General features: G+C 49.4%; 1 protein-coding gene and 1 long non-coding RNA gene across 8 annotated transcripts in view; one reads left to right on the top strand and one right to left on the bottom strand.

Annotated features, from left to right (window-relative positions):
- Positions 1-27040, bottom strand: part of LOC119394018 (sodium/potassium-transporting ATPase subunit alpha) — a 139034-nt gene that overhangs the window by 46222 nt on the left and 65772 nt on the right. The window contains exon 1 of one of the 3 annotated variants that reach the window (XM_037661227.2): positions 14734-15002. The exons of the other annotated variants lie outside the window; for them this stretch is intronic. Coding sequence (XP_037517155.1) covers positions 14734-14739 — 6 coding nt within the window. The 5' untranslated portion in view covers positions 14740-15002. Of the gene's footprint in view, positions 1-14733; positions 15003-27040 lie in introns of those variants that run through there. 3 annotated transcript variants of the gene reach the window in all.
- The window catches only part of LOC119394019 (uncharacterized), a 218210-nt gene continuing 206562 nt past the window's right edge, over positions 15393-27040 (top strand). For 2 of the 5 annotated variants that reach the window (XR_007416064.1, XR_007416063.1), the window contains exon 1: positions 15393-15845. This is a non-coding gene — a long non-coding RNA (uncharacterized LOC119394019). The remainder of the gene's footprint in view (positions 15846-27040) is intronic. The other 3 variants (XR_007416065.1, XR_005184040.2, XR_005184039.2) reach the window with 3 other exon arrangements.

Below are 27040 nucleotides of genomic sequence, written 5' to 3'. Positions count from 1 at the left end.
CAATGAATATCGATGGCCCCACCACCTGGTTGGCCGTGTAGCCGACGGCACAGAACATACGAAAAGAAAAAAAGAAAGACATCTCGGTCGCCCGACAAATGAGCCGAGCGAACCGAGAGGAATTTTGCGGCAAATGCACGCGACGCGCACGGCCTACAGAGCGCGCTATGGCGCTGCTGTTGCTACTTATTCTGACACACATTGTTACCCCGGTAATGCAAATTCCGCGCACTACAGGGCGTGCAAGCAGCGGTCACGTCCAACGGAGACACGAACGACATTCGAAACACGCGCCCCCTTCGTTCGGCCATGCATATACGGGCGAGTTTGGAGCGTTTGTTACACACAGCATGTGTCCTTGGATCAAGACGTGCTTTAAAGGTGTGCAGCGCTCTATCTCAATGTACACATACACATTCACGCGCTCGCGCTTGCGAACAGTGAAAAATGAGAAAAGTACATAAGACAAAAGAAGCCTTCATCGCAATGCACTATCACTATTGATTGAAACGTGAAGATGAGATGTAATGTTGCTGCTCCACGTTCATATTCGCGTTAATTAAGCTCCGAAGTGTACATTTGGTAGTACAAAATGCTTAGAAACCGGCTATAAGGAGCAATCGCCCCATTCAACCCACACGTATGTAAGCGCGTGTGATAGGCGTGGCGTTTTAATTACTTCTTTTCGTGGTTTTATTCATGAAGTTAAGTAATTTATGCCGATAAGGCTTTCGACCGCACCGACGCAGTCAGTACCCGGATATTTTTTTATCTTTTTCTTGTTTTTTACCGCTATTACCTCTTGTTGTCACTTTAGCTTTAAGTTTACTTGGCGCGTCTACTAAAAAGCTGAGTTTTGGCTCGAGTCCAGCGCTGCAGAACGGAGTTCTAAGCAGGAGAGTTAGCATACTAAGCTGGAAATCTCCCAGCTTAACACTTGCATGAGTTGGGAAGTATACGTGACACCACCCACTGAAGAGAGCGCCTATCACAGCATAACCTACGCTGCATGTAACTGACTATACAGGCAACGCGCGGCCATAGGTCTCTTAATGGCGGGTTGCGCCAAATGAGCGCACCGATCGGCCGGGCGACGCCGAGGCGCGGCGAATTTAATCATAGGAGAGTGCTGCTGCTGTCAGAGTTTCTGCAGTAGCACTGTCCTCGGCTCCGGTGCGCGTGTGTGTGTGTGAATGCGCGCTGTGCGCCTGCAGGCGCCTCTGCCTGGGGATTCGCCTTTTCCTTTTTTCTTTTTCCCCCAGCGCTTACTATTCTGTTAGACGTTGCAAACAACCGGCAGAAAGGTGCGAGGCCAGAAAGCTGGAGCGAATAGAGAGAGAGAGAGAGAGAGACATAGGGAGAGTTACGCGCTTATTCGATCAGTCGGTCGAATGCGAAACCTAATCAGGCTGAGTAAAGAGTGTCGACCTCTTCTATAATTGCATTGTTGCTATTGCGTCATGCACACACAATGCTTCGCACGCCTGCGTGTGCGCGCGGTGCGTGTGTTTCGTTATTGCTGACATGAAGAAGTATTTCTACACTAAAGAAAACCATATGATGTGCATGTATAGCCCAGCTGTACAGCGTGCATAGTGATGACACAGGCACGCAGCGAACAAGAGAGTAAAAATGGTGCGAGCGGCTTATTCTACTCCAACGTGCATTTAGGCAGCCGGAAATGCTGTCACACTAGCTGTTGCAGAGAGGGAGAGAAAGAAAGAGAGAGAAAGAGAGATAGAGATAGAGACGGATTGCTCAGCTGCTTCCGAAACTTTCGAAGTTGAAACAGTAGATGTGAAAGTCACACGTGCGGTTAAGGGACTCGAAGTGCAAGCGTTAACGTCCGTAAAGCTGAGTGCAATTGAAACATAGCGTTGACAGAGACGGCATGGCACTTTGACCTTTAACTCAGCAACGTCTAGGCACACACCTGCACTCCACGCATCGGGGAAGCGATGCCAACGATCCCTTGAGAATCCAACCGCGCAGCTATGCGACACGCCCAGATGCTATGCGGAGAAAGCGCACTGCAATGCACACAGCCGATCGCAGATTCCTATAGTAAACTATTAAGGCGGTGTACGGCGCCCGGGACTCCTTGTCTATCGCTTTGAAAAGGCAGCGTTGCTATCCGCAGCGGAAACTAAAGACAATGACGAGGGGTCCTGCTTCGAAGAAACGCGTCTACGCGGCAAGAAGGCTGACGATATACGCGCTCCGGGGCGAAGCAGGGTGGAAGTCGGCAGCGGACGAAGGACTTGCCTCGGCTGAGGTCACGTCAAGCTTCCTGCACTGGCAACGGGTGCACGTGGTGCGGCGGAAACAGCCACAATGAGCCACTTCCTCGATGACTAATCGGCCGAACGGCACATTTCAGGAAGAGTCGTTTTCTCTGTAGATAACTAGTAATACAATGACGCTGTTATCGACCCGAAATTATAAACATCATGGAGAAGCGTGGCTCATCGAGGCAAAGTCATGTAACAGTCTTTTTCCGTGTCGTTTTGCAGGACAAAGAAATTAAGTACTTGAATGTTTTTTTTTTTCTTTTTTGATTTTTTTTTACTGCGTCAGCATGTGTGTTTGCATATTCCAGTAAACGTCAGCTGAGAGATGACGTTTGCATTCGCTTGCCGTTCCGTGTGTCCGTGGTACCCTGAGATGCCGTTTGAAAAGAAACGAACACACTGGTGGATACAAAAAAAAAAGGATATCAATGGCTGCAGACTTTAGATTACGTGGATTCATGCACACGAAAATCCGTGACGTCACGGCCGAACTGCGACACGTATTTCGTTTCGCACTCTCGCGATAAAACTTGATATTTCTTGCGCGTACGTGTATTTATATGAAATGCATTCGGAAGTAATGCAGCTCACTTTTTTTTTATACAGATGCCCTTTTAACCAAAGTTACCTCTTCGTTCCGTTGACAGTGGCTACCAAGCATACGACCGTATGTAGTATAAGCCTCATCGTTGGACAAACGGGTCGCGAATAGGCACAGGCGCGTGTACCTCGATTGAAAAGAGGACAAAAGCTCCCTCGCCGTTTCACTCTTTGCGCACACGTCTTTTTTTCAAAGCTCAGAAAAAAAAAAGGCAACGTCACCAACGAATGCGCGTGCGCTTGGAACCGGATGAATTCGCTGATCAACGCATTTGGTTTTCTTCCCTCGAAACTGCAAGCCACGAGCAGGCTGCAGCGTGTATAATGAAACCCGCCGTATATACCTATACGCAGCGCGCGTACGCGCATGTGAGCGATCGCGTTGCACCGTGTCCCGTGCGAAGGACGCCTGTACGTGAGTTCGCGAGTGTACTGACGTCGCCGGCGAAGCTGCGGAGGATTTCACACGCGACTCGACAGAATTCCGCTCATTCGAGAGCCCTACAAGTATGCAACAGCGGCACTCGGGGAGGCCTCGCATGCCTGAACGCGCGAAGGCCGCTTGCGCAAAGCTTCCACTGACGAGATAGAGCAATACAGCAGCAACAGCAGATGCAGATTAGAGAAGCGATCGAGCCCGTCGAAGGACGCGCCCCCCGGTAGTATATATTTACACTTTTTTCACGTATAAACGAAAGAAACACGCGCGGGTGCCAAGCACCCGGTATATGCGCGCGCATACCACTTCGCTTGCGCCTGCCCAAGCTGCACGGCGAAAAATGCGATAACACGATAACCACATCACAATGAATCAGACGTGACGTGCTCTATAAATTTTCGGTAAGGAAGCGACACGTTCGGGCAACAAGCGGTGAGAGTTTTTCAGTAGCGAAGAGATGTAGCCTAGAGGAGGGGAAGGGGGGGGGGGGGTGGAGGTTGGATTATATTGACATATGAACCCGAGTAGCTTGTAGGGAGACCGTTTAAAGGCTGAAACAACTAAAATTACTGACGTCACGACTTTTCGCGGGCGTTAACTGGTAGAACGTTTCACTGCAGAACTAACAGGGATGCTACGAGCAGATCATTGAACGGTTTATGCATTCAACCTCTGATTCGGCGGCCGCAACACCGCTTGTGTAGGTCATGCATCGAAAAAAAAAAGAAAGAAAGAAGAAAACAGTTACTACATCAGGCAATCAAAATTTAAAACTAACGACGTAGCGCGCGCTTACGGTGAGGCATCGTTCGCAGCAGCAGACGTGTCGTATTTTCGAGCTGGTAGAGGGCGGACGCACGCTATGCCAGCTTCACCGGGGCATAGCACAAGGAATAGATTTAAGCTGTATTACAGCGAATTTGTTACATCCGATGGGCGCCACGACTACGCGATAGTCCATGAACTACCATACCACCGTAATAGCAACGCGTTCGCCTAGCAATGGTAAGAAAAACATGGCGCTACGGCGTACCTTGTCGGAAGGCATGTCCTGCACAGCCCGGCACCAGCCACGAGAAGCCGCTGTTCACGCGAACAACATAAGACGGCGCCTTGCGACGAATGAGAAATCCACCGAGAGCAAAACGCACATGCCGCGATTCGTGTTTCGCCGACAATATATAAGCTCGAGAAAGGCGAGAGATATAAAAAACTAAGAAAGAAAGAGAGGCCAAGAAAAACAAGCAAGCGGTTGCAATGCTAACGAAAAGAATCGGAATGCGGCGTGGAAGAAGCCGCACGAACTGCGCCTGCGCAGATGGGGAGAAAACAAAGACGAGCTATGAAACCGCCGGTGACACCTGTGCACGCGATGCGAGCTCAATCGTTCGAAGGCAAAGATTGTCACGTGACTGAATACCTCCCCGGGAGGGAGCAAAGATCTAAAGGAAGCAGCAGCAGCAGCAGCAGATGCGCGCTAACTGACTACAATATGTCTGACGTCAGTGTACGTCAGGGCATCGTACTATACAAGCTACTGAGGAAACACCCTACAATGGCCGGGCGTTCGCTTCAAAGTGCGTTTACCCGCCAGAGTTGCCGGTGTCACTTGCGGTTACCTTACGCTTACGTTGACGTACACGTAAACTACAAAGCACCCTCATCGGCTGAAGTACACCTAAAGGACAACACTAAATCACCTTTGATTATAACTGTCCCAAGCTTAACTTAATTCATTTGACAAAGAAAAAAAAAAAGGGGGGGGGGGAGAAGTCTACTTCAGAAAGTGAAGGCCACTGCTTCCTCTAGTTCAACGCCCAGATCTGGAGCCGTTATAGGCCTGTTTGACGTACCACGATTCTCAAAGCATTTCTACTGACAACAATATGGCACATCCTGCTAGCAGAAAACCATTCTATATTTGGTTCCGCACGTTCTTCTACGGTCCTCAATTAGTGAATAGTTGATATTGTTCAGCAGTCCGTCCCCTCTGCCAAAACGCAACAATACCCGGACCGGCTCGGCGAATGACGTCACCGAAGCTGGTTATATTAATTCTCACGTTCCTCTACAGAACGCAGTGCAATATCTCTTCAATGACTGAACGATTAACGAGAGGAGATCGATTTTGTTACCACAAAAGCCTAATTTACTACCGCAGCGCTGAGGGCCCACAGGAAGACTTGTGGCGAATGTTTGAAACGGATAGTTTTATGTTTACCGCACGGGAACCGAGAAGACGCGTCGACTCTTGCGTCAAATGGCTGACATTTCCCCCGTATCCGTCATGGTCTAATATCACGTGAAAAGTCAAACGAACACGTTCAGCGCTTCGGCGCAACGCTTAAAACGTCAAGCCATCGCTTTATTATAGCTCGCCGACTTCACCGGCTTTGATTATTTGAGGCTGTTAAGCGGGTTCAAGATCCGGTCGTACACGAGATCAAAGTACCAATGCCCGTTTTGACCTGACCCGAACGCGACCCAGTAGTGTAAGTGCACTGAGGTAGGGCATTATCGCTTACAAGCAGTGAACGATGCGGGTCATTCGATCAAGAGCAAAGTATAGGCACGCCGTTAACCCCCTTTTCATCACGCTGCACTGTCGCCGTTTGTCGTCGAAAGAAACGGAGTCAAGTGGCGGTAGAAGCAGCTATCATCCGACAGGCGAATCGGGTTATCGCCGGGTATTGAACTACTGACCCTGCGCACTGCGCTCTCGTGACCACGCAAGAAAAAGAAAGAGCGAATGACACGTGATCTACAGGAAAGACTATGCGTGTTGCGCCAGCCGATAAGAGTTGAAGCAAGCAAAACCTTCGGACCGCAGAATTTTTTTATTTTTTTTTTTTTTGCAGCGTATAGCGATTTCATGAACTACAGAGATAGCCGCGATCACAGCCACGGAGGTCCGATCTTTTTGTAGTCGTCCGCCCACATGATCGTCGCAGTGACGTATACAAGCTTGAAAAGTTCTCACGGCAGTCGCTTCCCATGGGCTAATAATTTAAAATGACGTAACCGGTCTTGCAGACAAGGACGTTGGCACGCGGAGTGCAAGCGGCGTAGCGGTGTTGTACGCAGAATAGCGATATCGATCAAATACTGATTAGCTATGTGACCGAACAGTGGGGCACTTCGGTTTATCGCGACAGCAAAAGCGTAGTACGCCACTATGATTACGCTGGCGTAGCAATAAGTTAGTCACGGACACGGCATGATGCCAGCAATCTTTTAAAGTGGCTGCCAACGTTTTAATTGCAGCATAAAGTTCGCGGTCTTCAACACAACGTGAATATATATTTTACAGACCGCTTGCCGAACTGCGTTTGAGGGTACAAAAGCTCAGGTGTATAGCGAAAAGCTCCCCTCACTGCATATACAGTCCAGCCCGTTGTTAAAGGGAACATACCACTTGGTTTACGCCGTCGGTTATCGCCGGAATACGGTGGAAGCACGCGAAGACAAATTGCGTGTGAAGGTATGTCTACATGGTTACATCAAGAGCCTTTTAGATATATGGGGGTGCAAAAGTTCTTCGCGTTTCTTTATAAATGGTTGACTGTTTAGCAACAGACCGGACAGTACACCTGCAGAAAGGTAACCGCTGTCTTCTTTAACAAGACGCGCTTGCAGACTGCCCTGTTTGGTATAGCAGACATCCGCCGAAGACGTAGAAAAAAACGAGGAACACGAAAGAACCGACACGCTTGCGCAAAGCTGACGCTTAACCACGGCGCCAGGAACATCTATCCTTATTGTTCGACGGTCTACACTACACAGGCGCTGGCTGGCAAGTTGTGGGACGGTACGATCGCCTTAATGAGCCGCGCCGGCACATTCAGTCAGTGTCAACCCCCGAAGACGACGAAAGTTCGCCGCGACCCGAGAGGGGACCTTTTCGCAGGGATGCGTCAACAGTGTCGAAAGCCCCGGTGCCCGAATGTCGTGCAGTAAGACAAGGCGGCAAGACAAGGGCGAGGAGTCGCCAGCCCTCTCTAAGGCAGCTATCGAGGCACTCTAAGGCAGCTGCGGCTGTAGCGCCAACTATCGGCGACCCGTGCGCACACATCGGAGCTGCGGGTGCTTCAACTAAGTTCGGCAAGAGCAGTCGACGGCGCACGCCTCAACCGATGTCACCACCCCCGGCGTGCGGCGGTAGCCTGGCAGAGACGAGAAACCATTGTGCATTATTCACCCAGCGCGCACCGATCCATCAAAGCGCGGCAAGTTGCTGTCGTCGTCGAAGAGGGTGAGAAGGAGGAGGAGAGTAAGACGTCGGTGTATCTCTCGAGAAGAGCCCAACAGTCACCTTGGAAGCCACGCCCGTCTGCCCGCAGACAGGTCACAGTTTAAAGGGTATCGCGACGGATAACGCACATGTTAACGCGCGTACGCTAACAGCGGCTAAGCAGAGCCACCGACCAGGACAGTTAGGTTTAGTTACACGGAGCAGCTCGCTCTATAGTCGCGACAGTGACTGCTTTATCGGACGTGGCTCGAACGCGCTATTAAAATATGGTTAAATGATGCTCTACACTATTTCTTGACAACTATAAATGGAGTTTTACGTCCCAGAACCACGATATCATTACGTGAGACGCCGTGGTGGAGGGCCCCGGAAATTTCGACCACCTGAGCTTCTTTAACGTGTACCTAAATCAAAGCACGCAGGCCTCTAGCATTTTGCCTCCGTCCGCCGCGGTCAGGATTCGATCCCGCGACCTTGGGGTCAGCAGTCGAGCACCATAACCCCTAGACCACCGCGGCGGGTACACTGTTTCTTCAGAAACGGCACGCGCATAAATGTTGTTACGCTTTAGAAGTGAAAATAACAGCACCAGGACGTAGTCCACAGTGGGCCCGTTCCCACTACAGCGGCGTCGCCGCCATCTTGAATTTCAGTGAGCCCACATTTCCACTCAGCATTTTTTCCATTCGCGACTCGAGGTGATATCGGACTTGTGAAACGCCGGTTCGCGGAATACGATGGTTACAAACCCACCGCCGCAACTCAATATACCTACAACGCTTTCAAGGTCGCCAGGGTTGCGGGTCGCCGGTGTAACTTCGGCGGCGCGCCTTTGGAACAGTCCGCAGCCAGCACAAACCATAACCCGACAGTAGCGAATGACAAGGTATGAGTGGGGGCTCGGGGCGCAACGCGAAAGCGGTGTGGCAGACATCACGAGCGTACATGTGCACGAGTAACGAGAAACAAAAGAAGCGGAGACTGATAGATGGAAGCCAGAAAGGAGGTATACAATTAAGGTATAGATGGATGCGCCCCATCGAGAAGGCAATTAGGGCTCACTGCACAACAAAACTATAGAAACTCGAGGATGGATACTAATCGAGCGACGGTAATTAGCTTGAGTGAAGTGCTCTTAATGAAAGATAAAAAAGCAAGGAGAAAACTGAAGAGAGACGCTAACTCAATAATAAAAAAAAAAACGACTGAGAGGGAAATTGGGACGCGACTATATGAAGCAAACTACGTTATAAGTGCAAGATAAGAAACGAAGACGCAATCAAAGAGTGGTAAAAGAAGCGACACTTTCTTTTTCTTCTTGCACGTGACCTTTTGTGTGACCTGCCGAACGACCACGCCCTTGAGTAACGGTGAGCTAGACTTGCAGCACGAAGGACAACGCGTACAGAGGTGAATAAGCCATTGCGCAAAAACCCCAGGCGTCCGCGGCCCCCCATCGTTGACAAGAATGCGAAATTAGCTACGGCGCGTTGTCTCTTAGTTTTCGCGTTTTATCTTTTGGCACGCTGCTGATACAGGCGCCCCCTAACGAACAAAAAAAGAAAGTTTTAAAAGAAAGGTGTGCCGAGATAGGGAGGTGAGCGACGGTACGTTGCACAACCTTTGTTCGTCTCGAAAAGATAAATCACTGACGCGAAATTTTTTTGACGAGCGCGCAACTCTTTTTGCTTCGCCCTCCTGGGAGGAGCTGCACAAGGAAAAGTTCCAGTATAGACACGGTCACGTGACCTTGTTTCGCGAGTACGCTGAAGCTCGAAGAGAACAACAGTGGCACTGCGAAACTATACGCATTATCGCCATCGACATGAGAACAGCTCGATTTCCGAACACATTTCGTGTGAACCTGTACACGCCCAGCATCATGCCTTATCAACCGGCTGGTACAAAATTACGAACTGAGTATAGATAGACCAAGCCTGAATTCGCATCTTGCTTATATGGTGCGCTGACACTATCGCTTAATGGTTCGCACGTAGGGATTCATATCCCAAGCGTAATATATTACAGAGGAAACACAGCCCTCACTGTTTTCACAACGGACGCACTGAATAGCAAATGCACCCATGATGGAGTTACGTCCCGTGAATATCTTCATACAATATGTGGAGTCAAGGGTATACTAATAAGTCAGGTATTCTCTTAGAAATAGCCACTTCGAACGAACCAGAACCTCAGGTAAGTATAAACCGGAAACAAAGGAATGGCACCGTTTCCGATCAAGCTCGGCTCAGGGACCACGAAGTTTAGGACTACGTACATTTCCTGCGGTGAAAAAAACGGCAATCTTGAGTGTTTCGGACGTGTGTGCCAAATATTCCATTAAGCCGTGCTCTGAAGTACAGTAACAGTGACGTCAGTGGGGCACGCTGGCTGAGCGGGGGCTACGCACAAAATACCAGGACAATGGCGTTTTTTATTTCTTTTTCTTTTTTTTTTTTGCGCAATACGACGCACGCACGCTATCGTCACACGACGACCGCCCCGACAGCTTCTCGCTCGTAGAACTCTTCAGGTAGCGCGCCTCTTATCGGAGATCACACAATGGAAAAGTTCCTCGACCGCTATAGAAGAGGTCGTCGCAAGTTGGACGCGTTCGACTACTTGGCGGCCTAGTTTTTTTGTTTTTTTTTATCCTATCTCGAGCAGTCGCAATGTAGAAACGAAAGGATGCGGTCGAACGTATAAGAGATATCTAAACGCCGCGCAAACTTCAAATTACGTGTACAGCGTTGGCGGATGACCTTGGATGGCCTCCAAAATATATAGCTCACTGTCCAAAGGCACCCAACACACAACATACCGGATGAGCGGTATACGTATATTTTATATAGACGAGATGAACCTCTTCATTGAAATACCTTACCACCGTAATAGTGTGTCCTCAAGAACCGTCGTATTGTAAGCAAATTGATTCAGGTATTTTCTGTTGAATTAGACGTTATTCCAGCTTGCGGAGTTATTTCAAGAGCGCGCTATATATATGCGAGGAGCACCCGTCGGCTATATTCAGAGAGCACGCAATATAAATATAGAACGGCAACAGTTAATTTTATTGCCACCATGTTGAATATATAAGGGATTGCATAACGACAATCGATCACTATACCGAAAATGTAGTTTCACTTTTGCGTGAAGGAACGTCTTGCGCGACGCCCGCGTATGCGACAGTCATCGTCTCACTGCACTGAAGCTTGAATTCTGGCGGTCTACGTGACATAACTACAATACGATTATGAAGCGCGCCGTAATGGGAGAGGCACTCTGGATTAGTTTTGACCACTTGGAATTCTTTAACGTGCACTAAACCTAAGCACACGAATGTTCCTGCATTTCGCCCCCCACCGAAATGCGGCCTCCGAGGCCCGGAATCGAATACGCGTAATAGCGATCAGCAGGGTGACACTTTGCCAGTCAAACTAATACGGTGGGTTAGTGAGCTCAAGTACGCGACGTGAAAACAACGCCAATTAGTTATACCGCGAGTCTTTTGAAGATACGTTTTGATGCTTTTAACCAATTAGCCCAAAAGGCCACTTTGTGTCCCCGCGGGTCATTTCTTATGATCGCTGTCACTTACAGCAGGTAGCGTCAGTCAATGCTTGCGTCAATCAACGCGCACACAAAGAGATACACAATGTACAATATAATCGATTGATAATATATGGCCTACTACAGAAAACACGCCGACTACAAAAGAGACAACCTTGACTCTGCCGCGAAACAGGGGCCAACTTGGTCATGAGGGTCTCCAAATAACGAGACGCGCGGAGCGTCGTGCCAAAGATTGCGCCCGTTAAAGTGGTCCCGCGTGAGCGCACAAACTGCAGCGGGACACAAACACTGGCAGTCATGTGGAGTGACCCTTAGCGGCCTATGGGAGATCTCGATGATCTGAACTGATGCTGACTGCCCGTTGATAAGCCGGACGTGCGATCGGGGGGCGCGACCTTGACGAAAAAAAAAAAAAACGAAAAATAAGAGGCCGGACACGCGTGCGCTGAAGGTATCGCCAGACAGTGCCGATTACGTCACAATGCTCCACAACGTTCTTTGTTTAGCGACCAAAGCAAGCGGCTGAAGACCGTGCTAGACCTATACGACTGACGAGAACGGCGAACGGAAAGCAAGGCTTCGCTTACGGGGACGCAGGGCTACCGAGCGTGGTCGCAACTCTGCTTAACGGTTACGTTGCTTCAAGGTATTGAAACGGCAGTTCGTCAGGCTGTGACACTTGTTCCAGACAACAGTACGTCGCTCACAATTCGGAGGTATTGGGTTCGTATCCCACGGACGGAAAGGGTGCTTTTTCGTCCGCTTTAATTCCTTTCAATTTAGGTCATGAACATTACACTACAATTAAAAACAACTAAAGTCCCTTATGCTTTCCTTGGCTTAATTATCTGCAGGTTTTAGCCTTAGTATTTCTTTTTGCTTAACTTGTTTAACTTCGAATGAGCGAGTTGCCTTATCGCCGCCTGCGCTTTTAAGCAGATGGTCATAATGTCTTTTGTATTTTAGTATTTTAGCTGCTTTTCTTGCGACTGGTTCGAGCCCTGGTGTTTCTCACCACAACCCGAAAGTAAAATCCATGACCACACAGCCAGAAACGGGGCATTTCAACGAGAGATTAAAACTGAATTAAAATGAATTGGTCCACACAGACAAAAAAAAAGCATATTTTTGTGAACAAAATATACATGTAATAAAACGATCGTGGAACACAGTGAACGAGCAGTAGCCCGCGAAAAAAAAAATAAAGAAGAAGAAGACGTTTGCGTGCGTCAGGAAATCGTAAGTCTGCAAGCACGTGGAAACCGAGCTGAAGTTGCAGTGCAGCGAATCCATCAAACCGGAGGACAAGAGACATAGCAAGCTCGTCGTTTGCACAGCGGCCGGAAAGTTCCTCGCGCGTGCAAGATTTTTTTTTTTTTTTCCGAATTCAGCAGCCGCGGCAAGCGCGTAGCAATCGTTGAAAGGCGCTGTGCGTCAAGCAGGAAGTATACAGGCAGAACGAAGGGACCGCGCGACCCGTGCACGCGGGGCGGACGATTAAGATAGTCGCAGAAGCGTTGTCTCGCTGCGACGACAGACTAGATCGAGCGATCCATTAGCATATCGGGAATCGTGCAGCTGCTGGCTTGCACGCAAACTCCGCTGCCCCGTACGGAATGAAGCAGCTGGGAGCATAGGCGACCTATTCAGTATAACACTGCTGAATGCGCGCGAACGCGGGCAAAAATCCCCATCCAAGGATCTGAATCTGAGGAGCATGCAAGCGAGATCTGAGAGAGAGAGAGAGATCCCTCGAAGGTCATGCGGGTTATCCCAAATTGCAAGGTTATAGTGACGACGACTGATCGACTTTGCATGTCCCAACGTTGCTAAGTGCATCGGAGGGACCCCGCAGCCGATGGTTTCGAGTATAAAACACACGAAAGGTTCTATATAATGAGCATGGATCGGAAGAAGCTGCCCCGAATTTTCGTTGTAGACTTGTGCAGTAGAAGTTCGAAACTTATTTCGCCCTGCAAGAGCAATACCGCCGCAGGATCTACAGGAATCGAACCTGGCACAATCGTGAGAGAGTCGGTCTGCAACTTCAGGCTTCCTCAACGACTTCCCTTTCTTTCTAACGTGACAGAAAAAGAGATGGAGAGACAGACAATGGGTGAAAGGCAGGAAGGTTAACGAAGGACGTGCCCGGTTGACTACCCTACACTGGGAGAGTGGGTCGGCTTCCCCCTAGGCTCATCGATTAGACCAGGGTTATACCCTGCTTGTAAGGGCCCCTTCTCGTACTGGTGGTTCTCCCGCATACTACGCCTACGAAACCACCCCATCGACGAATTATCGACTCACCCAGACATACACCTAGTACTACATTCGTGTCGCGTACGATTTTCATTTTCTAACACGAGCCATCACCCCACTTCTGTGTACACCTCCGTAGTCAGTGAAGGAGAGATAAATGTGAAATCCCTTGAGAGAAGCATTCGCTAAAGTCAATGTAATCTCGGCAAAAAGTCTGTGGAGTCTATAAACTCAATAAAAACTAAACGTTACTACTATAACGACTTCTGCGGGGGAGGGGACGAAACCACGTGTCCCCTCTAAAAGGTCACTCCGTACTGCTTCAGGTACACGCCCACTTCCTAGCGCTACACCGGCAAGGTACGCTAATGGAGAGGCTGAACCGTGCCCTTCGCGAATTGGAGGTGATGTGACGATTTCAGCGTTGCCTGTTAATGCTATCGCGGGGCGGAAACGTCACAACCCAGGCACGCCATGCAGGTGGCGAATCGCAGCTTCCGGAAAGACACTGTTTACCGTATGGGCCAATGCACAGTTATAGCACCTGCGCAGCACCGTCTCTGGAAGTAGACCCACATTTAAACGCGGAAAAAACGATAGACGTGGTTCTCGCTAGCAACCGGCGTTTAGCCTACAGTATTGCAAATTCAGGAGAATCACATAACGCAATGATGCGGGTTCTGCGTAGCTTTAAAAAGCATGGAGCGACAGACCGCCTACTTCAGGTGCACGTGTTTCCGGGAAGTTCGCGCACTGTGAGGCAGGTTGTACTATGGAGGCGAACGTATGCGAAGATTCGGTGATTAGGACTGACCCGTTGCTCCGATTAGAAATGACCTCGCAGTCTTTAAGGACCTCAGGTAAGGCAGTTTGTGCTGCCACTGAGAAACCGCAACAAGGGAGAAAGATTTTCCTCGTATTGTAATGTGGCACGAAGCTGTTTTCATGGACTTGTCCAACGAGTCCTACAGGCAATATCGTTAGTGACACAAGGCACTGCGTGCTCCGGAAGGTGACACGGAGGGCATTGAGGTTGAACCTTTTAGTCTCTCTGACAATCCTCATACGCCTCAACAGGTGCAGTGACTGCTAGGACATGGTTTCCGACCAAGACGGCTTCCTCGAAAGCAGTAGACCTCGTTCCGACATTAGCACACATTCCACGACCTGGGTGTAGAAGGTTCAACACGTGGTGTCGTATCCGCACCGTTACTCAACAAAGGGACGGCGCGAGACACCGCTAGAAAAGCGGCGGTCGTCGGAAGACTGGAGGCAAGCCTTTATCCGTGCTGGCAGAAGAGAGACGGAGAGGAACTCACCACCATGGCGAACTCTCTTCGGTGACTTCGCCAGAGGCAAGAACGGGGATCTGTTCAGCGGCTGGGCGGGGGGCTCGCGGGACCTGTAGCCTCAAGCGCGGGGCTCGCGACTGGATGCGAAGCGCTGGAGGGAGGCGCCTGGACGTTACTTATCCGGCGTCGCTCGCCACACTTCTGCAGGCTGGCTGGCGCGGTGCAGCACAGGTCGCTAGGGACGCACCGCGGGCGGCCCCAACCGCAGCGCTACCTCAGTGCGCGCAGACGCAGTGTACGTTGAACGCGCGTACCGCTACGCCGGCTCGTACAATCAACGTCCTCGCCAAACGCCGGCTGCTGCTGCTGCCGCGCAAGACGTCACACACAAACACACGCGCCGCGGGAGACTCGTCAAGGCGTGTAATGTAAAAGGCTGCACGCACGCACAAACACCACGTACGTATAGGAACGAGCGCCTCAGCACAAACAGACGCACAGACTCGAGCGAATGAACGAAGGCGCGGGCCCATACACTTTCACCGCAGCGGGGCGGATGAATTTTTCCTTTCGACAAGTACCGTTACAGTCGACGTCTGAAGAAGGGGGAGAGGTGTGTGTGTGTGTGTGTCGGTGGGAGGGGGGGGTGGCAGGGAGAGGGGGGGGGGGTTGAACTGCAGCCTTGTTTGCCCCGAACCCACTTCACCTTTTTCTCGCGCTTTCTCGTCCTTGTGTGTACCGGACGCCTTTACTCTTCCAGCACACCCACACCCCCAAACATGCGCTTTCACTCGGCTAACCGAGTCCCCCCCCCCCCTCCCTACACGAAGAGACCAGGGAGAGAACGCACGCGATCTCGTCGCCGGACGCCGGCGAGATAGCGAGAACCTTCCTGTGCCGTCGTTTTTTCCGGCCCCGACCAAGCTAACCTTTCCACGCCGCCCAGCGCGCGCGTCCGTTATCGAACAGATGCAGGCCGTCCCTTTCCTCGCCAACGACGACGACGACGACATCGCGAGATTCGGGCCACGGAGGCGAGGAACACAGAGAAGCCTCGCCGGGACAGAGACATCGAAGACGATGGATAGCCGCCGAGACAGGGAGGAGTAGACGTGCAGAGGCGGCTAGACCGGCGCACGGTAAGCGAAACTGCATTAGTACACTTTGCGGTTTGTGGCATCGCATCATGCCCGAAAAGTGCCGTTGAAGTGCGCGGCTAGATGCCTCGCGTTAAAGACGATCAGCAGTTTTCTGCGTGTGTTATTCTATAATGAATATCATCTGAAACGAGTAACTAATGACGCGGCCACATTCCGATGAGGGGGGGGGGGGGCACGCTAGCCTACATGCTACACTTACATCTACATCACAGTCGAGATGCTTTTGGTGCACGTTAACAAGAACCCGAGGTAGCGAAAACCAACCGCAATTCATCCCGCCACTTTAACATACCTCAAACAAATCGTCGTCAGAACCTCAAAATTCTTGAGCTCGCTCTATAGGCTATATTACGGATGAGTTTCGGTGCCGCCATATTGGGCTGCAGCCTTGCCGTTTTGTGTATTTTAATTTAACTAAGCGAACAGTGCTACGGTAGACGCATACACATAAAACGATTGGGTTGGTGTGTTCGGCTTTTCACGGCCTTGTTAAATTCAAGTCGCCGTATACAAAAATAAGAAAGCATTCGCTCAACATCCCAAGATGGCGGCTCCCATGTATCTTGCGTAAGATAGTCTTAATCAGATAGTATAGTTGTCTAAAATGCGCCCACGGCGACGTCCTAGATGGACAGGAGCTCAAGGGACGCGGCGCGAAGCTTCAATAGCACCAATAGAGAGAATGTACGGAATGGACAGCAACAATCGACACGAAATGACCGCCTTTTCCATCACAACGCCGCTATATATACTATATACATTATACATAGACGAATGTCAAGGGAAGGCAGAGGGATGTCGTAAACCCTGACACGCGCACTGCAGGTCGCTGCAGCAGCTGCATAAGCGAGAGCGCCGGTAAGATGATTACGCCAACAGCTGGTCCCGAAACGGTCGTATTTCAACGGGCCTCCATTACGACATACTCGGTGCGTGTGACCGCATGTGCCGTAGCCACATATATAACCTTATGTGCAGCACGTAAGAGGTCACACTGCGGTCACACGCTCGCCCCGCCATTCAGAAAGCGCCTCCCTGCACACTTGACGAGCTCTCTGCTCGTACACTGACATATATCTCAAGTGTGAGGTGAAGGTCATTCGTGTTACGCCATCGAAACGTGCCCCGGCCGGGTCCCCAAAAATATAAAAAAATGCAGCGACAATCATACAGCGATGCTGACCGCTACATCATTCAGGTCGCCTGTATACTGTGCGTGAGAAAGTGCCACCCCAGCGCGCGCACTAATTACCCCATCTTAATTTAGAAGATGCAGCTATCAATCAAGCTTAATTAGCTGTCTACGCCCCAACGTGATCAAGGCTATCGTACCTATTCGGTCGCCAAAGTTTCGCGCATTTTTAAACATTCGTTATCCGTTGCAAAGTGACCAACGCCAATGCAGATAAAGCTTTTGAGAAAAAAGCAACACCGACTTCCCGCATATCACAGTTATCGCGTGACCACTGTACCACTTATCGACAACTAGACCGTCTCTGAAGATGTTGATTTATTTCGCGGCACACTTCACCTGACAATGCATACCCTTCGCGAAGTCCTATATCAATGAGTGGTTGCTTGCTACAGCGGCTTCTTAACGCCTATTTTCGACGCCATATGATGCCGGCGTTTGCACTTTTCAGCATGAGCCGACGGAGACTGCATACATGCATATTGCACACTCGCCGCTAAAGCGCTAGTCACGTGGCATCAAAGGAGCCCGAACATTCATCTGCTATAGCAGAACGGTGGTTACACGTTGTTCGCAACTAATTTCGTCCGAGAAACGTGCACAACAGCTGTATTTCCCAGCCGCTATCGCTTCCCACAACGTGTTAACTATGTGTGTCCAGCCTTAGTATACATAATTCTAGCGAGTTGCACATAAGATTATGCGTGCGGGAGCTCTCACAACGAGCTTGTGAAAAAGTACTAAGATACTTAAAAAAGAACAAAAGAAAGCCTCGTAGGCGTGAAGCTTATCGTCACACCCAGTCGTCTTCAAAAAGACAACGCCTCGCTATTCACTGTTTCCATGGCTGCAGCACTGAGTGCGCAGTACGCGCGATTCACTGCCCCAGGCGAGCTTGAAACTACACACGTCGGGAGAGGCGTATACGCAAGGTCGAAGCCGCCGAAAAGGTCACCGGGTCATCCCGCTAACCCTTGAATGCGGCGCGAATCCAGGTCAGCGGTCAATTACTGTGCCGCGCCTCGTTTCTACCTAACCTCATCCGCTTCTCGCAAGTTATAATAAACAAGGGCTTTCGGGCTGAGTGCGTACAATGACGGTTTTTTTTTTTTTTTTTTTAAGCGAAGGCCAAATTTCGAAAAACGTGCGTCAGCAGTGTTCGTTCGGGCGAAACTGGAACGAGAGGGGCGGTAGTTTCGCGACACGAATTACAACGACATAAATTAGAGACAGCTTGCATTGAGATTCATCATGAAAGAATGTGAAGCGCATGCAGGCACGAGACGGGAGCAAAACCAGAGTATATAGGAAGAAGCGCGCGGCAGGGCGTACGTCGTAACTTCATCAGACCCGAATATAACGCAGGGACGCACCAGATAATTCAACTTCAACCTACACGAAAAGTTTCCCTCACCCATCCCTTTCCCTAAGCTTTTTGTTGTGTTTTTGCTTAAAGACAGTGGCATTAAAAGCATCTCTGTACGCGTTGAAAAGTCTCACGGCGTAACAAAAAAAAAAATGGAAATATAGCAGCGAGGAAGAGCGTCAGCTTTGCATTTGTTTTCCTTATTTACCTTCAATTACATCTGTAGCCAACACCAGCTAACAATATCCAACAGCTCTGATAGAACAAGTAAGTAGCCTACAGGGCTGATATGCAATACAACAGGCCGGCCACCAACAACTGGTCGGGTTCAAACTCACGCACTTAATTCTTTTTAACTTTGTCCTTCCTAATTCTAATGCCTTAAAAGCCGCTCTTCTTGGCTTACACAATGAGGTCAGGGTTCGACACATCGCGTGCGCGGTACTGGAACGTCGATGCCGCACTTTACGTTTCCGTGTCAATTCGCCATATTCAAGGCAACGTTTTACTAGTGCTCTTCGTCGCACGTGAGCGCAATAGTCTATTGTCTAATATACAGACGACGTGTAGACATAAGTTCATATATTGACGCCTATTTTTCAATAAGACCGACGGCCGCCGAATATGCGCCTAAACCACTTTCAAACAGTTGTGCGAACATCTACCTCCATGTGGGAAATTAATACTTTGCGCTCTTCAAAAGGTTACTTGAAACGAATAAAATACCACGTACATTCTGTGTACCACGTACACAGAAAGGGTCGGAACCATAAGGTTGTAATGCAAGCCAGTATCGTTCAAACTACGCGCCAGACGGATCAAGCTGGCATGACAGCACAGCCAGGACTAGAAGCCAAACGAGGGGTTCATCCACCTGCTCTTTTTTGTTTGTTTGTTTTTTCTTACAACAAAACATCCTTCTTTTCTTTCTTTTTTCGACAGCCAAGCTTGTCTAGGCAGGCAAACCAACACAACCGCCAAACGTGTCTGGTTTGCGTTTGGTTAGGTAACCCCCTCCACGCAAGACGGTCGGAGGACCAGACACACAACGCGGTAGGGGGGGGGGGGGGTGAGGGGGTCACTCAGAAGGAACACGCTTGACCACTAGAAGCGACGGTGACGGGACTTGCACGGCGGTTATTCACTGCCCTACATTGCTCTTTTCTTGACCGGCCCAACCTTCTCACTCTTTGCCGAGCAGCAAGAGCAGCTTTAAAAAGTGGGTGAACAGAAAAGCGCGCGAGCCCAGCAGCGAGACAAGTCGCCAGCCCCGGGCGTCCCGTTCAATGTGGGCGGTTGATGTGGAAAAGCAGCGAGGGGGAGAGGGAAAAGACGGTGCTTACGTCACACGCCACGCTGGGAACCAAAGGGAACACACACACACTCCACGCGGGTTTTCCCGGCCAACTGCACTACACACTGCAGCAGTCTAGTGAGCTCATCAAGATGGAGAATGAGGAGGAGATGGCGACGGGCGAAGAGGGAGGGGTCCCCATACAGAGCGCGACCCGCAAGGACAGCCAAAGCGTTCTAAACTTAGACCCAGTCTGGCCTCACGAAAAGAAACTCGGCTCCGTTATATTTCGAGCGCCTCCGCCACAACTGCACGGAGCCCGACATCACCGACAGCGCTGGATAGAACGCGCGCGCGCTGCATACAGCTGGGTGCAGAGAGCCCAACCTGGCCCGTAACTCGGATGCAACATATAAAGCAGCAGCAGGATGTGTATCACACTAATTTTGAAAGCGAATTCATCGTGTTCGGACTGAGAGTGCAAGACGGCCTGTCCTTGAACAAGCTGAATAGGATCAAAGCAAATGATGGACGAGAATGTTTCGCTATACATAGAAGATACAGGAGAGTGGAAAGGAGAAGCAAACAAGGTCGGGGCACCGGTGGGTGTCCAGCGGCACGCGGTAATCGAACCCAGTACCTCCCGCGCTGCTGCAAGTCTGGGAGAGCAGGTGCGACAAAGAGTGTACGAATGCTACGAAACCGATTTGTATAAATGTAAGAGTTTGATATAGTATTACAGCGTAATAATTGTGTTGTAACAGTTTGTAAACTGTTATGTCTTCAGAAATATCTTTGTATCATTATTGTTTCCTTATGTAGCGTGCTCTATTTCAGAAATTGAATGAATCTCCACTATAGCCTCAGACTACGGGACTGTTTAGATGCATTAGCTACAGTTCCGTCTTTGCAAATTTTTGTCGACAAAATGGAGTGAGGCTTTTAGTAAAACGGCCTACAGCTTTCCAGTGCAAACCATACATTGGGTCTCGCAAGAGAACGAGGCCAAAATCACTCCACAAGAAGGAAATCACCCGCCCTTTCAGGATATTGCAGAGACGCTTACTCCTAACAAATAAAGAAAAGCTGGCTTCATTCACAACGCTTCAAGCGGGGCGAAGAAGCCGGATCTGCCGCTGACAAGCTCGAAAAAAAAAAAAAAATTGCCGGCTGTTATGAGGACAGGGCCTGAAGCGCAGCAGCCCGAGGGGCTAAGCTCAACGCTGAGCGCACGAGGAGGTCGTCGTAAACACAACCAGAGATGCGGCAGAGGAATCGGCAGCAAGCAAAATCAGGTTTTTAATTCCAACACGCGCGCGCCGTCTCCAGCCGCGCGCGAGCACTGACGGTGAAATGAGTGGGCGTCGTGGTGGTGGTGGGGTTGGAAGAAAGAAAACGATGAACAGGCGCGCAGTTGATTTGATAGACGGTTCGTTCTCACGCCATCCCATAGCACGCTTCGGAGGAGGCTGTTTTCGATCCACGGCTGTGTGCGTGTGCGTACGTGTTTTTGTCTTCCGACGTCCAGTCGCGGGTCTTCGCGCAGAGACAAGCTCTTCTGTGCGTGCAGACAATGCGAGGGAGAAACGGATCTCATATTTCAAAACGCTCATCGGCGCCGTAGTTCGTGGGACGATTGCGCGAGCGTTCTTCGTGATCATGCAACGCCGGCAGACGCCTATAGACTGCTCGCTTTCTGCACCAACACTTCAGAAGGACAGCGCGGACCGAAGAAAGAAAAAAGCCTTTGAGGAGACCGAGTAAAATTGAAAAGAATCGTACGATACCAATTTAACATACCACGCACTGATACAGATATCCTCCCCTGCAAGCAAAATGTATTCCGTGATAAGGTCCGGTTTTCTTGACCGCCTATGAACGTTCAGTAACATTTGGAAATGTATGTAAGGTCCCTTTCCTGGCTGGCGCAAAACTGTTGTACCACTCAACCACATGTACGTCCCGCCGAAGTTGTACTCTTGATGCGCGACAGTTAAGCGGATGATTCAGTAGAGGAGTGTTGCAGAACACGCTCTCAGCACCTTCAAACCTTCAAGCTCTGAAATCAACTAATCAAATCGGAACACATATCGGTGCAGTATACTGCCGTGAATGCTAACCAACCCGCGTTTTCCTCGTTCCTTATCGATTTATGGAGCTAACTTGTAAAAACCCTGCAAGGTAACGGACTCGTACAGCATCGCGAATGCGCAGTTCTTACACATAAAGAGAAAGAAATACAAAAAAAGGAGATGAAAGCTAAAATGTGAAGCACCTGGCAATAGCGAAAACGCCTCGCACAGAGAAGAGACGTCATAAATACGAGCGCTAAAGCCCGAGTCGTTTTCGAAGATAAGCTAAAGACTACAGGATGAGTCAAATGGAACTGATGAAACCGGTTCGGTAAGTGCTTCGATTTCTTCTTCGATTTCTTTTTCTTCGCAGAATCGACGATAAATGGAAGAAAAGATTCACTGCAGAGTTGGTTCGGATGGTATTCGACTCGACGTTCGCGTTGCATAAAACAATAGGCCGGCAAAGGGAGAAGAACGACAGTAGGTGGCAGCAGCGAGTACAGCTGAAAGCGGACACGGAACCTTAAACCGGCCGATCAATAAAGAACACGGATTGCGACGAGAATGTTTAATGAAGTTCCCTGCAGCCGTTGCTTCTTATCGAAGCAATACATAGAGGGTTCGAGAAATGGTGGCTGCTACATGTGTCAGCGTCCATGTGCATCCGAAATCGGTTAGAATGATGGTTTGTGGTTTTACGTGCTCAAACCATGGATGAGGTGGCCATGCATGAGACACTTCCTATAGTGGGGATGGGCACTTCTTCCTTCCAGAAGGTTCTCTCTCTCTCTCTCTCTCTCTCTGTGATTGCGTGTGTGTGTGGAGCGTGCGAAGTTTCCTTTTGTTCCTCCTTCATTGCAAGACATACAATCGGCCTGCTTTCAAGATGACGATTTGCGGTTGGCGGCGCAAGCAAACATCAGATAAACATACACGAATGCGCGCTGAATTGTGCAACTACACAACCGGCGATTCGCAGCTGTGTAAGCAATGCGACAACAACAGCGCATTGGGGCGTTGTCACAAGTGACACGACAAAAGGGTGCTCGACGGGTTGCAAGCGTAGAACTGCCGGCACGAATAGAAATTGTTTTTTAAATAAATAAATATTGCCGAGTAAATACTGCCGAATAAAGTAAGGGAAGCATGGCGTGCGGCCAATGCCTGAACGTAACGTAGCGTGAAAGAATGAAGGAATCGCTGGCACGATCTGCGTATAACGACAAGACAGTCCCGCGGGGCCGGCAGGCGTGTCAAACCGCATTGAAGCGATGCAAACGCGTCTGTCTGCAATGTATTGTTGCACATATGGAATCAAGTTTCGGTTCGTCGCTGTCTCATAACATCAACGTGTCGACTAGCAGCGTAGACCATGCGGCTGTGCGCGAATGAAAACCGAACGGAAGATTTCAAACAGACAAAACTAAAATATGTCCGTAGCGCATTCTCCGAGAGAATGCGCACTGCAATTAAGTAGATATTCGACCAGCGACACAGTGCACTCATTGCATGGGCGACGAGCGCACTCGTGCACACACGCGACTCTGTGTATACCGCAATGCCTGTATTTGGCACCACTTCTGTTGTTCTATAGTACATTAAGCAAGTAACAGGTATTATTACGTTCACGAGGAGGCTCTAAGATAACGCTGCAGGAGCGCTAAAATTTCGTCCCAAATGAAAACAGGTACTCGCGCCATTTCGGATTAAAGACGAGTGAGTGCGCTTGCCCGTCTTTGATCGGCTTACGCGATAAAAGAAAAAAAAAAAAAAAGGTACAGGTCAAATAGGCCGCAAATGCGCACGCGTGCGGAACGCAAGAGGGGCTGACCGCCCGCCTTTATAATAGCGCGCTTGCTCAAGGTCGAAGCATGCGCGGACGTGTACCGCTCGTAGGTCTTCAAGAAACGCAATCCAGCTTACAGCATTGTGATGCTAAGCAGCGCCGCCCCATTTGAATTTAAAGACGTGAGACAGCACGCTTCCGCGAAATGTAATCGCCCGCTTTCTTTATTTCTTTTCATATGAACAGACGATTCGCATAAGCAAATCAAGTGGAAGGAATGAGTAGGAGAAATGAAAAGATAACAGAAACTCTGTGAAAGGAGAGGTAAAAAAAAAGAAGCTTTTAAGCTTTTGAATGACGAGATAAGAATTAGTTCAGCAAGTTATTCCTATTATGACGTTCGTTTGATTTTGTTTGTTTGCCGCGGCGGAACATGGAACCGAAGTGGAAAATGCGTTTAACTAAAATATGAGGAAGACACAGTCAGTCATACAGGTTGTCGTTGAAGCATATGTGCTTGGGCTGCCGCGCCTGCTTGGGCTGATTTTTTTCTTCCAAGTTGATCAAAAAGGCAGTAAATCTTGTGTTCAGTTCCACAACTTTAGGCTGTGTACACTGTGCTGCGAATACGATGAACACACGTGTCGGCAACTACGTACAGTACAGTTAATTGCGTTTCACTGTTGCCTCCAGACGATCAACGAATGTTGAAAAAAAAAAAAATGTGGCTGCGTGTTCTTTCTGCACACGTATTTATTCTGTTCTTTCCACGAGTAGTTCCAGTCACATGAAGGACCTCGTGTCGGTGAGAACAGATATAGATACAAGACCCGTGCTCTGCGCGCATTTATATGAAGTGTACTTCTAGCCGCAGGTTGAAAAATTAACGGTGCAGACTCACTATATGCAAACCTGAACGCGTAACAAAAAAAAAACAAAAACAAAAAAGGCGCTGCTGCCAAAGCCACCTATAGATAAAGAAAACAGAAATGACCTCTTCGATGAGAACACTGTCTATCACAATGCAGCGGAAAACTATCGCTGAAGCATCTTCGAGGCAGTCGTAATGAACAGGGGCGTCATGCTGCGATTCCGTCACCATTTTACACCACGCAGGGTCGAAACGCTTAACCCGAGCGCACGTTAAGCGTGGCATGAATGCCACCAATAGCGAAGATGCCAAGCCGGCTCGTTGAGAAATTTAAATGGAGCCACGTTTCGCGTGCCAGACCTCAATATGCGTACGTACCGGCATTTGCGGATGTCTTCGATCACATCGCTGCTGGCACGCGCGCATGCAGCGGTTAAGGTTAATTTATGCATGGTAGCATAAAACAACAAATAACGTATACAAATAGCGAAGGCGGCGAGAAACGAACTTGGAGAGCGAAGTGAAGGTTAAAGGAAGGCGACATTGACGCGAACAAAATAAAAGAAAAGAAAGAAAGAAAGAAAGAAAGAAAGAAAGAAAGAAAGAAAGAAAGAAAGAAAGAAAGAAAGAAAGAGAAGAAAACATGGCTGCGACCGAGGAAAAAAAAAAAAAAAACGAGGCTGCAGCACCTATAACCTTGACGCGATCGCAGCCACACAAACCGCGTAGAGGGAGGTGTACAGGCCTAACTAACCGCGCTTCTTCGAAACGACGCCCAGGCGAAGTGGGCAAACAAGTTCTAGCTTCGTTTTTTTTTTTTTTCTTTCTTTTTTATTCGTCGAGTCAAGACGTTACCGACGTGCCATTGGCTTTCGCCACGAAACAAGCCGCAAACAACAGGCACCACAATGAGTACAGGTTGTAAGGATGAGTCACAGGAAGAAAGATCCAGATAGATTCGCAAATATCACCGCAGGTGGACGCTTTCGAAGCCACTACGGTATACCGGTATTTGTAAGACCTGAAGACGGTGCTCGTTCAAGTCAAAACATTGTTGCTGACTGGTGTTACACAAACGAGAATAAAGAAACTTGTTTGTTTATACGCCAACGTTGGATGCCAGAAACAGCATACGTGGGCAGAGTAAGCATAAATCCTCGCGCCCAATACGGTGAGGTAACTGATTGGCCTTGCATAAACACAACATCGTCGGCGTGGATTGTCACGTAGACGAACTATCTTACATTCTTCGCGCAGTTTCACATAGCTATTATGAAACGCGAATCATGGTTACTTCACCGTCGCCTCTTATGAAGCAACGGAATTAATTTCGAAGTTTTCTCGAAAGCTGACTGCAAAGGCATGATTAAACCACATTCACACAGTTTCGAAGGCATTTCACGTCGTGTCGGGGAACAGGTCAACACATGAAACTCATTCCGAGAAGTATTGAAGGACGCGTGAGCAACACACCACGCACAAAGGAGGATACATGTGAAAAGATAATACCGCGCATCGACCAGCGGCGGCCAATGGAGGTCGCGACAGAAGACGGCAAGTAGTAGGGTGCCTTGATGCGCGCGCACGCATCGAGGCACGATAGCAAGTAGGACGCCGCAGCGCCACTTGATTAGAGCCTCGCATGCACAGTCCAACGAAGCAAATTACGGGTTACCACGCGAGCGTCCGACATCGGTTGTTGCGACTTCACTGAAGCCGAGGATTGGACAAATGAGGTCTGTACGTCTTCTCTCGCCAAATATACAGCTTCAAACAAGACGGAAGTCAGGCGATTTCTCTTGTCCAAACGATGGCTTCAGCGACATTATTTGTTCGAAGGCTCATCACTTGCTCGTAACAAACATTTCATTGAACTGAAATCTCGTCAGCAGCCACACCTAACAAAGCGAATACTTTTGTCAAACTTTTGAAAGTCAGTCATTCTGCCATTACCGAAATCTGTATCCGGGTCATACCAGCCAAGGAACTCGGCTCTTAAGATGTAGATAGCGCGATTCATGGCATCCGAGTTTGAGCGGACGAGTGCGCAGGACCGTCGCGAGTTCGAATCCCGCTTCCACCGGCAGCACGCCGGTCCAGGTGAATTTTGTTCCTACGTTTGAATTGTTTTGGGAATGTATAGGCACTCAACAACTTTTACGTTCCCGTGAAAACCACGCGAACACAACCTTTATAACTGCCGCCTTTCTTATAATAAATCGAAGCAACTATTAGCCACGCGTGCGCAAAAGCTACGCAACTTTTTTTTTTTTTTTCACGACGGCTGGATTCTAGTTAATAATCCCGAGGAGCACTGAGAGCAGATGCTTAGCTTGCAAGTGAGTAATTCTATAACGCCGGCGGCGGAGATGTCCAGTAGAAGCGTGTTTGGAGGACGGCAGTGAGTCAACACTCAGTCTGTTGCTGCGACGGTCGCAACACACGTACGTAAGAGGAGAGTTATGAAGAAAAGTGGAAGCGAAAGGCAGATAAGGAGCGCAGACAAAATCTACCGTCACCGCAACAGCATTACGGAGAGTGAACAGCCGCTGTATCACCAAGCAATGTCGAGAGCCAGACAACACATGTT

This window comes from Rhipicephalus sanguineus, chromosome 5, assembly GCF_013339695.2.
Source record: "Rhipicephalus sanguineus isolate Rsan-2018 chromosome 5, BIME_Rsan_1.4, whole genome shotgun sequence".
Classification (NCBI taxonomy): Eukaryota; Metazoa; Arthropoda; class Arachnida; order Ixodida; family Ixodidae; genus Rhipicephalus; species Rhipicephalus sanguineus.
This window is presented reverse-complemented; position numbering and strand designations above follow the sequence as displayed.